This window comes from Bufo gargarizans, chromosome 3, assembly GCF_014858855.1.
Source record: "Bufo gargarizans isolate SCDJY-AF-19 chromosome 3, ASM1485885v1, whole genome shotgun sequence".
In the NCBI taxonomy this organism is placed as follows: Eukaryota; Metazoa; Chordata; class Amphibia; order Anura; family Bufonidae; genus Bufo; species Bufo gargarizans.
Genome location: NC_058082.1, coordinates 569,240,869 through 569,252,705, shown reverse-complemented (window position 1 = coordinate 569,252,705; position 11,837 = coordinate 569,240,869). Strand labels below are relative to the sequence as shown.

Below are 11,837 nucleotides of genomic sequence, written 5' to 3'. Positions count from 1 at the left end.
TCCATCCAGGTGTTAACATACATTAATAGGGGAATGGATCTAGTTTTGTACAGATTACCCTTAGGTGGATAGCGCTCTGATATAATGAGGAGTACCCTCTTAGTTGCTTAAAGGAGCTGGGTTTGAACCCATGGGGCCAACGACACTGACGTGCCGGGGACCGATGTGGGATCTCAGGATGTGCGTTCATCGTTTTGGATAAAGACGTTGTCGCATACCACCTGCTGTATTGTGGCAAGTGACCACAGCAACTGATACTATAGAATGCTTCCTATCAATATGATTTGTAATGAAGATCCTTCCTGGACAGGATTCCCTCAACCAATATGGTGGACATGGGGTGGTAAGGGCAGAGCGCAGGCGCCGCCTGCTGCTGACATCGGTGGGCGTCACTAAGGTGCGGCTGATGTCACCAGTGAGCGACGACGTGGCGCTTGGATGCGGCTTCCTCCGATGACGCTGATAGGCTGGAACATGCGCATTGGACTGCACAGGACGCGCCGATCGGCGCTACAGTATATATGGGCTCCATCCGTCTATCAGGTTAAAATTCATCAATCCTTTATATTGTTGCACTTGGCTATCGTTACAGCTGATATACTAATGTTATGATAATTGGCTACAGGTGCATATAATTGTGTATTCTTCGATATTTCTTTTAACTAGTGCACAGTTTTGATCTTTTGTCATTTGATTTAGCACAGGTCACTTGATATCATATTAATGAAATGTATTTTTGTACTGACATGTACCATATATGGATACTATTTGTGAAGTACCAATTATGTAATTATATTGATTGTATATTTGACACACCTATATATGTTTGCTATGTACTGTTCACCAATGCTTGAGAAAGGCTCAGTTGGAGCCGAAACGTCGCTTTGCCACAGATGGGTGAATAAACTCAGATTTTCTTCACGAATTGCTGGAAGTGCAGTCCAATTTTTTGTATCTATATATATATATATATATATATATATACACACATACACTACGCTGCTGTACACATACTGTTCCCCATACAGTGTGCTGCCACATACTGTATATATACACTACACTGCTGTACACATACTGCTCCCCTTATACAGTGTGCTGCCACAGTAGGAGCCGAAGGTAGCAGAAAATTCCGGGCATGCTCGAAGCCGGAATTTTCTGCTACCTTCGGCTGTCTTCTTCGCGCATGCGCAGTGGCCCGGAATTTTCTGCTACCTTTGGCGCGTTCACGCTATGGGTGAATCCTCCGCGCCTGCGCCGACAAACCCCTGGCAGAGCCAATGAGAAGCCGAGGTGAGAGACACACCTCCCACGTCACTACCGGAAGTGACATGGGTAGCAAAAAATTCCGGAACACCGGACCAAAAAGAAAATTCAAGCATGTCCGATGTGCCATAAATACAGTACTTCAGTTGGTAATACCCCTTTACTTTTTATTTTGCAGCCCTTGGAGTTGGTTCAGTCTGACAATGTGGCCCCCACCCAGAAAAGATTGTGCACCCCTGCCATAGACTAACGTTAAGGTTTCCTATATAATATTATATACATGCCTAATAATTGTTGCAAACACCTAAAAATAAAGCATAGGATTAGCACCAAAGAGTGGAGAGGGAAAGCCTTTCAGCACAGGGTTGTGGCAATCTGAGTCTGTGTCCTATCATCAAGACACAGTAATAAAATTTAGGAAGTGGTCTCCTACTGTCGGAGCTCAGTTAAGGTATTAGGGGTGTCTGACAACAAGCTTATTGACTGTTTCCAGTAGCAAAAGCTGCATCCATATCAGATTGATGGGGTTGGTCACCCCGCACTCCCTCTGATCAGCTGTTATTGCTCTGGCGGTGTACTCGTCGGTGCGTTGTATAGCAGATCAGGCTGATTACTGGCGCGCTGCTCCCATTCACTTCACCAGCTCCATCCACTACCCAATGTAGTTCCGGAGCTACAAGCTAACAGCTGATTGGCAGGCGTGTGGGGTGTCAGACCACCCGCCGATCTGATCTTGATAGCCTATCCTGTGAACAGGCCATCAATATCGAAATCATGGACAACCCCTTTAAAGGCTTAGTCCAGCTTTTAAAGAGCATTTACATTCGGCCACTACTAGGGGTGCACAATGCATCGAAATATCAGTACTATTTTGATACGTCAGTGCCCTCTTCTGTTCAATGCTGTCAGAACTTCCATACTAAGCTCTGCCACTGCACGGCTCAGAAGCAGAACATCAAAGCTGTCATCGCAACCAATCAGAGCTCAGCTTTCATTTCTTAAAGTGTTCTGAAAAAAAAGGAAAGGTGACCTCTGATTGGTTGCTGCGATCAACTAAGAGTTTTCCTGTAGCTGAATGAAGCCCAATAACTCTAATGCTGCCCTGCCGTGAAGTACATGGGGTCATTACTTTATTAGCTTCATGTGCTTCAAATTAAATAGCAAGTGACCCAATAATTTACCTCACACATTAACAGGATGCTCATTATGTGGGGCAGCGCTCCAGAATGGTCACCAATGCCACTTAGAATTTGCAGATGGCAACAAGACTTTATGAGGCCATTTTGAGGCCTCTTTTTGGAGCCGATTTTGAGTGTGTGAACCGGCCCTTACATCTGTAACATGCTTTTTTTTTTCTAGCATTTTTCCAGTCCTATAGAGGAAAAACCCTGTATACAAAATGTGTTTTATAGTTCACTATAGACTTGGCTGCATTTTTGACCAGGAATGAAAGAGAAAAAAAAACAAAAAAAACCACACAAACACACACACAACAAACCCAAAGGAAACCATGTGTGAAACCAGCCTATACATGGTGCCCCCAGCACCCTCACCACCTACAGTGGTATTTGGTAATTTTACTTATTCCCTTTTAAATGGAGACCGAACCTCAGGACGGGTCAATAATCATCTTCTCTAAAACTATCAAAGCTAATCCAGACCGTGCGCTCCAATCTCCAAGTCTTCTCATTTCTGCACATGATATAAATGGTCATTTTCGTCGTCAGAGAGAAGGGTTAGTAATTCCAGATCCAGTAAGCGGTCTCTTCCCCATATCTGATGGTGCTGGTCAGCAGTATATATACGATAGGCCATAATAAGGCTGACAGTGTCCGGGCAGCATTCGCATCCCATAGACCATGATGTATGTTGTGCTGGGGGAACAGAGGCTTTCATTTCCCAATGGTGTTGTTCTGCGGCTGCTGCTCCGCCAGGGCTTGCTGCAGTCTCATCCTCTTTCGAGAGTAGTGCTGCCAATGTAAGATTTGCTGCTCGTCAATAAACTTGGCACACTGCGCGTTCACCAGCTCCTTACGGAAGTGTTCATACTGCAGTAACTCCAGCATGTGCAAGCACTGGGGGTATCTGGGGACATCAACGAAAATACAGTGATGAGTGGCAGAATAAGGGATGTAAGAGGTTGTCCCATGACAACAACCTCTCTCCTATGCACAGAATATGGGATAAGTGTTTGATTGTCAGGGGTCCGACTGCTGGGGCCCATGTTCCCCATTTGAATGGAATGGCATTCATGCGTATTCACCACTCCATCCAGATCTATGGGAATTCCGAAGATAGGGTACAAGCGCTCAGCTATCTCCAGTAGGCCCACGTTCTAATGATCGGAGGGGGCCCCACTGGTCGGCTACCCGCCGATCAAACACTTGTCCCCTATCCTGTTCATACAGGATAAGGTGTTGTGAAGGGACGACGCATATAGTGCAGCTGTATCCACTTGACCAAGAAGAATCAGTCACACCAGGATAATAAATCTCATGACGTGTATAATATAGTTGAAGAGTAAAATTGAGGCGGCTCTCTATTGACAAAAGGATGGAGTAGGTGCTCAATCCAAACAAGGCGTACCCAACGCTTGTGGTGAGGAAATATAAGTAAAAGTAGAGGGATGGCACTCAACACCTGAGGTGTATGGAAAAATAGTATTTAATAAGGAATAGCTGATGTTAAAAATATATCAAATATAATGGCTGTATATGTACATAATTAGATAAGTAAATACATGATGGTAATAGAGATTAAAAGATAAAAAACACAAATATAAAAAATACAATTAAAAATATGAGTGAAAAATATGAGGGTGGTTAAATGTCAATTCAATTAAATCCTGCTGGAAAAAAAGGATGAATCCTGCTGGAAAAAGAAACAGATAATCTGCTGAAAAAAAGTATTTTTCTTATATTGTAATGACCAGTGATATGGTGGCCAATATTATCCTGGTACAGTGTCAATGATGTGGAATCCTGTTGGGAGAGAAAGGTGCTCCTTCCTATAAAAGGTCTAATTCATATATCCCAAGATTTTGGGTTTAAAACTCAATCCAATTCTGGTTTTGATTATTTATTCACAGATCCAGTGTTGGTGGGCTGTGGAATAGAGACTGCTTAGTAAGCAGGTACGTTACCCTCCTTGCGGCTGTTGATGCGCTGATCAGCGGCTCCTGTCCGGGCGGCGATGTCCACGTGTGCCGTTCCCGCTCGCTGGTATCTCCGGCCGTTGGTTGCTATTAGGTGTCGTCACTTCCGGTGACGTCACCTGCGTTCCTCGGATCTCCCGCTCAGTGCTGATGGAGCTTGCCACGTGGAGGCTAATGGCGGGAAGTGGAGACGCTGTAGCTTTTTAGGAGGGAAGTGGATAGATAGCTCCGGAGCTCATCATTGACACTGTACCAGGATAATATTGGCCACCATATCACTGGTCATTACAATATAAGAAAAAGACTTTTTTTCAGCAGATTATCTGTTTCTTTTTCCAGCAGGATTCATCCTTTTTTTCCAGCAGGATTTAATTGAATTGACATTTAACCACCCTCATATTTTTAATTGTATTTTTTATATTTGTGTTTTTTATCTTTTAATCTCTATTACCATCATGTATTTACTTATCTAATTATGTACATATACAGCCATTATATTTGATATATTTTTAACATCAGCTATTCCTTATTAAATACTATTTTTCCATACACCTCAGGTGTTGAGTGCCATCCCCCTACTTTTACGTGTATAATATAGGCTACTGACTTACAGCGCTGGAGATGTGGCACTCCAGCGAGTCGTGCGCTCCTGATCGGCCTGTCTGCCCCATAGGCTGATTTTAATTAGTCTCAGTATAAAGCTTTGGCCTGCTCTCACTACATTCATTGGAAGCCGCCTGGCACAAGGAATGGTATGGAGTGGGCTCGGAATGCATGTCGGTACCTGCATCCCTTGGAAGTAATGGAGGCCATTTTGCATACATGTGGAACCAACACTTTATGGCGGTCATTATGGCGCATAACAGGTATTATTTAGTAGGGATCGACCGATTATCGGATTTACCGATATTATCGGCCGATATTCAGGATTTTGAACGTTATCGGTATCGGCATTTATTTTGCCGATATTCCGATAACGTCCTGGGAACACAGATCGCGCTGCTGACAGCGCTCTCTGTGTTCCCTCAGCAGCAGCACAGGGGAGAAGGAGCAGTGTCTCCTCCCCCTGTGCTGCTGCTGCCGCTCCAGCCAATGGGAGGACAGGGGACAAGAGGAGGGGAGGAGCTATGGCCACTGCGCCACCAATGAAGCTTAATCTTACATTAATTCATATACAGGAGGCGGGAGCTGCAGAATCACATAGCCGGCTCCCGACCTCTATGAGCTGTAGCTGCGATCTGCGGTAGTTAACTCCTCAGGTGCCGCGGATCGCAGCTACAGCTCATAGAGGTCGGGACCCGGCTATGTGATCCTGCAGCCAGCTCCTGCCTCCTGTATATGAATAAATTAGAGATTAAGCTTCATTGGTGGCGCAGTGCGCCCCCCCAAGCCCCCCAGTATCAGACATTGGTGGCGCAGTGCGCCCCCCCTCCCCCCCCCCAATATTAGGCATTGGTGGCGCAGTGCGCCTCCCCCCCAAGCCCCCCAGTATTAAGCATTGGTGGCGCAGTGCGCCCCCCCCCTCCCCCCCAGTATTAAACAGTGGTGCGCCCCCCCCTCCCCCCCCCCCCACCCCACCCCAGTCGCAGTGCGCCCCCCACAGGATTCCCTCTCCCCTGCTCCTCCGATCGGAGCCCCAGCAGTGTAATGCTGGGGCTCCGATCGGTTACCATGGCAGCCAGGACGCTATTGAAGCCCTGGCTGTCATGGTAAGCTCCATGCTGCTGTGTGCACAAAGCACAGAGCAGCAGGGACAGTGAGAGCTCCTATTCACCCTGATAGAGCTCTATCAGGGTGAATAGGACAAGAGTTCTAGTCCCTAAGGGGGCTAAAAGTTAGTTAAAAAAAAAAAAAAAAAAAGTAATAAAAATAAAAACACCAAAATATTAAATATAAATGAAAAAGAAAGATTTACAAAAAAAATAAAAAATACACATTAACAATAAACATTAATTTTCAGCAGATTTGTGGGAATTTTAATTTTTTTTCAAAAATGAAAATTCCCAGAATATCGGTATAAATTATCGGCTATCGGCCTGAAAGTTCACAAATTATCGGTATCGGCCCTAAAAAATCTATATCGGTCGATCCCTATTATTTAGTGTTAGGACCCGTCTTACATAGATTGCCTTGACGTTCGGCAGACGGGCCCAGATGGTTTTGTACGAAATGTATTTGCCAAGAATCTCACTTTATAAATAAGCGTAGCATTAGCACTATAATATTTTTTGTGACTATGGCATTATTGTACTTTATCTGGTTTGCAGTGTGCTGCTGCAGTGTCTTTTCTCTAATTTAGGCTACTTTCACACTTGTGGCAGAGTGATACGGCAGGCAGTTCCGTCGCCAGTACTGCCTGCCGGATCAGGCAATCTGCATGCAAACGGACAGCATTTGGAGACAGATCCGGATCAGTCTTATAAATGCATTGCAAGAATGGATCCGTCTCTCCAGATGTCATCTGGAGAAACGGATCCGTTATATACACTATTTTTTTTCACATTTTACCGGTCTGCGCATGCGCAGACTGGGAGGACGGATCCGGCCTTTTACACTAAAACATTTCAATGTAAATGAATGCCGGATACGGCATTCCGGCAACGGATCCGGAATTTTGGACGGAGATAATACCGCAGCATGCTGAGGTATTTCCTCCGTCCAACACGCCGTTCAGTGACTGAACTGAAGACATTCTGATGCACCCTGAACAGATTTCTCTCCGTTCAGAATGCATGGGGATGAAACTGATCAGTTCTTTTCCGGTGTTGAGCCCCTAGGACGGAACTCAGTGCCGCAAAAGAAAAACGCTAGTGTGAAAGTAGCCTTCGTAAATACCTTTATTCCCACGTAATAATAATTATTTTTTTAAATTCCACCTTGCACCATTCCTCTTATACCTCCTGACAATGTATGAATAAACTGACAGCTCGGTTTTACCCTACTGCTCGTCAGTGGGGCCCGACCCGGTCTTATCAGTGCACACAGTATCAGCCCTACCGACAGGAGGTAAAAACAGTAGATTTACTGACATGTAAGTGCATGATGTAAATCTGTTACATTATCAGAAAAGTGGAGGAGATTTTTTCAGCAATTATTTTCCACCCACTGCTAAAACAATTCTGCAAGTTGACCTGAGGTGCAGAGTTGAAAGAGGTTTTTCAGGATAATCATACAGATGAGCTCTCCTCTGGAAAGGTCATCAATATGACATAGGCAGGGGCCCGACTCCTGGCAGCCCCACTGATCAGCTGTATGTCGAGGCCATGGACCACGGTCAGTGCTTAGACCTCATCCTAGGCCATGTAACGTCATGTTCATCAGTCAAATGGCCAAGTGTATGGGCCGAGCTGCAAAACAAAGCACAGCCGCTATAAAATGGACAGCGCTGTGCTTAGTAAACTGCGAAGAGGCCACGGCACTTACCAGAGAGCTGCGGTCTCCTCAAACAGACAATCGGTGGGGTCCCGGGAGTCATCGTGAGGATAGGACATCAATATGATAATCTATAAGTCTACAATACATCAATTTATGCTGCAGATTTCACCCTTTCCGATGCATGGGTTGAAATTCTGGGGCAAATCCACAGCAAAATCTGCATCTAAGGGCTCATGCACACTAATGTATTTTATTTCCGTGTCCATTCCATTTTTTTTGCAGAGCGTATGTTCTGTTAGGGGACAGCTGCGGACCACAAAATACATATGGTCGTGTGCATGAGCCTTAAATTAGGTGTATTTTGCAGCAAAATCCCCAGCAATTTTTTCTGCTGAAAAAAAATAAAATGACATTCCGTGTGAATCAGAATGATTAGACACGCAAATAAAACATGACTTATAGGAGCGGAGATCCTCTAGGAACCATCACTGTGATTTCACAATTCTGGATCACCAGCTCATAATTTTAAGATACCACAGTAAACACACATCAGGTAAATCTTAGGCTTACTTTAAATATTTCGCATAATCTGGATCCTTCCAATACAGTAAATATTTTAGGTAATTCACAAATGGTTTCTCCTTGAAATATCCTCTTTGTGCTAGGACTAAAAAAAAAAAAAATAGCATTATGATCAACACTAGATTAGCGGGCAATGCAAGCATAACAGTAGTAAGGCTTCAGATTACATTTATGTCCTATGTTTGGTGCATGCTCTGGGATAGCTCCCAGCACACAGGCTCCATTTACCCAACCAATGCCAAGAAGAGGCGCGCTCTTGCCTGCCTTTTGCTTTTTTTGGAGTCAGCTCCGCATTGCTCTTTGAGGTTTCCCGTACGGAATGTAAATTAGGCCACTTTCACACAGTCGGTATTTGGTCAGTATTTTTCAACATTATTTGTTAGCCAAGACCAGGAGTTGGTCTAAACACAGAAGAGGAGCAAATATTCCCATTAAACTTTCTCTGTAGGACCCACTTCTGGTTTCGACCATCCACTGACCCTGTGAAAGCGGCCTCATTGATGTCATTTTCCAGAGCGATGCCTGCCTAATCCCTGAAATCCTATGTCTGTACGTTGAATGCCTAAGGGCCGCTTCACACGAGCGGATGCCGTGCGTGGCATCCGCTCCGTGAAAGAGTGCCAAGACCCGCTGCAGACTGCAGAGGCACGGAGCGGTAACATGACTGTTAATGCTCCGTGCCTCTCTGTGATCTCTTTACTACGAAATCACAGTTGTCACTGTGATTTCGTAGTAAAGAGATCACAGAGAGGCACGGAGCATTAACAGTCATGTTACCGCTCCGTGCCTCTGCAGTCTGCAGCGGGTCTTGGCACTCTTTCACGGAGCGGATGCCACGCAAGGCATCCGCTCGTGTGAAGCGGCCCTTATCTAGACTTCAGTCCGGCCTCAGGGTCCCCCACACCGGCAGACTGCTCCCGAGTTGTTTGATTCCACTTGGGGTATGTTCACGTGGCAGCTTCTGACATTGAAAATTTTATGTAGATTCTGCACCAAAACGCCGCTGGGGGCCACACAGGATCCGCTCTCCCATTGGTCTCAGTGGGAGGCTGCAGTTTAGGGCAACTGTGCCAAGAAAGGACATTGAAACCTGCACCAAATTTCCAAGGTCAAGACCTGCCTTGTGAACATACCCCTATAGTGTTTATAGGCCCAGTCACCGGACTGATCAGTCTTACTCTTCTGTGGTGCTGTTAGACTGAAGGGGACATCGTTATGGTGCTAGTCATTCAGATCTCAGGCATTATCCTGCACTAGGTGAAGCATTCAACGCCCTGGCATGGGGATTCATCCATGCCTAGGAGATTGGGGGGCATGGTGTCAATCACACCTAGGAGGCATGGTTACCAAGAAAGCTCATGGATAGGAAAGAAGCCGATGACTCGTCTTGGCTGAAGAATGTGCCTCTCGCCTCATTACATACAAGACAGGAAAACCTGAGCAGATATTGTTCAGGTGCAGATCATGGGTACTGTACATGCATTTAGCGTGGGGGGTACATTGTTGGCATTTTTTAGGACACTTACAATTGAGGTAATTAGGGTTTGCCAGACACTGAACAAATTCCAACTCCAACTGGAATCGAATTCTTGCTTGCTCATCTGAAAAAAAAAAAAAAAGAGAGAAAAAAAAAAAAAAAAAACACAATTTTATGATTTGGAGACTGCTTTTTTCCCCGAAATTCCTAAATCAACCTTAATGGGTTATTCCCATTTGGGACATTGATGGCCTATTGCTGAGATATGCCATCAAAAGGGGCGGATTGGCCATAGATCTTACAGGGAAATCTCCCTGGGGGTCGCCTGAGCGCTCCACTCTGCCGGCCAGTGGAAGTTTTTGGGGATGTATTTTGTGATGGACTGTGGTATAATGTGCCACAATATAGTATTGCTGGCTCTGCCTTCCATCAATTTAGACCCGACTACAACATGAGGCCACTTTTAGTATTTTTTCCAGGGCCACTTTAAGTTCCCAGTCCGCCCCTGGCCATCACTGTCACTACCTCTAGGACCTGCTCCTGGCTAGAGAACGAGCAATATACCATCAATGTCTGAGATTGGAATACCCATTTAAAGGGGTATTCCCATCTTAGACAATGGGGGCATATCGCTAGGATATGCCCCCATTGTCTGAGAGATGCGGGTCCCACCTCTGGGACAAGGCGAACGGAGCCGGGGAGAGTTGTGGCTGGAGGACCCCTCTGTCCACCACCAGGCGAAGTTCCCCGCCTCTCCCACTGAAGTGAATGGGAGCGCACACGTGGCCATCGCTCAGCTGTTTTCGGCGGCGCCATAGAAATGAATGGAGGGCGGCTGCGCTCTCCTCAACTTTCTCCGCTCCGTTCTCCTTGTAGGTGTGGGACCGGCACCTATCAGACAATGGGGGCATATCCTAGCGATATGCCCCCATTTTTTAAGATGGGACAACCCCTTTAAGGGTGCATCCACACATGATGGAAAATACAGCAAAAAAGTCTGCTGCGGTTTGTGTGGTGTGACCGCAGCAAAGAACGCACCCATGACACGCAGTTCTGGCCGTGGCTTTCACCCTCCCCATTGCAAGGAGTGAAATGTGCAGTGGAGATCCACAGCATAAACTGACGTGCACATTTCACATCTGCACTGGTGAAGGCAATGTACAATGCGGCAGATTTGCCGCACCACAATCCGCAGATAATCGGTCATGTGTGAACATAGCCTAATCCAGCCTGTAGACACTGATGACCTATCCTTAGGAATCTAGGACAATGAAATCTCCTCCAGCGACACTTAGGCGCTGTACACACGCATCCCATGGAGATATAGCAGTCTGCATGTAGCCCAGCACTTGTACTGACTACGTCCGTCCCGGCGTCTTTACAATCAATGTACCTGTCTCCATTGCGGCGGCGGCGGCCGCCATGACGAGCCCCGTGCGCCGCTGACGCGTTATACTACCCTACCTCGTGAGATTTCCCTACCCTCTGACTTCCTGTCGCATGAGCGATGACGTCGGGGGGCGTGTCTCACTTTTCTCCATCTGCGCATGCCCAAAAGGACACTCTAGTGAAAAGCTCAAGGCTGAACTTAGCAGCACGCCGGGAACCTGCGCATGCGTCTGGGAGCCAAGGTAGGGAAAAATCACGGGTCAGTGCGCAAGCGCAGTTAACTCATTAAAATCCACCCGATATACGCGCCTGCGCAATGTGATGGTAGGGGAAAATTACGTCCCAGTGCGCAAGCGCCGAGGGTAAGCATGAATATCCATGCCAAAAGCACTTTTAACCCTTTGCAGGAGCTATTCTCATATTGGTTCTTGACTGATTGTCCTCCTATATATAGGTTCTATTATATAGGGGGTCTGTCTGCACAGTATATGGGGGGGGGGGTCTGTCTGCACAGTATATGGGGGGGGTCTGTCTGCACAGTATATTTGGGGGGCTGTCTGCACAGTATATTTGGGGGGCTGCCTGCACAGTATATTT

General features: G+C 46.2%; 1 protein-coding gene across 1 annotated transcript; it reads right to left on the bottom strand.

Annotated features, from left to right (window-relative positions):
• Positions 1 to 1,416: 1,416 nt before the first annotated feature.
• LOC122932877 (mediator of RNA polymerase II transcription subunit 31) lies at positions 1,417 to 11,347 on the bottom strand. Its single transcript, XM_044287530.1, has 4 exons — positions 11,245 to 11,347; positions 9,901 to 9,975; positions 8,363 to 8,459; positions 1,417 to 3,348 (listed from the first exon to the last, which is right to left on the bottom strand). Exons 1-4 carry the CDS (start codon positions 11,273 to 11,275, stop codon positions 3,156 to 3,158), a joined length of 396 nt encoding a protein of 131 aa, XP_044143465.1. The 5' UTR covers positions 11,276 to 11,347; the 3' UTR covers positions 1,417 to 3,155.
• Between the last annotated feature and the right edge of the window lie 490 nt (positions 11,348 to 11,837).

Bases quoted from the DNA above. Each gene is read 5' to 3' on its own strand.
- LOC122932877 (XM_044287530.1), bottom strand. From the start codon at position 11,275: ATGGCGGCCGCCGCCGCCGCAATGGAGACAG. The intron at 9,976-11,244 runs GTACATTGATTG...TTTTTTTTTCAG, and splicing joins CGCCGCCGCAATGGAGACAG to ATGAGCAAGCAAGAATTCGA. The intron at 8,460-9,900 runs GTAAGTGTCCTA...TTTTTTTTTTAG, and splicing joins AAACCCTAATTACCTCAATT to TCCTAGCACAAAGAGGATAT.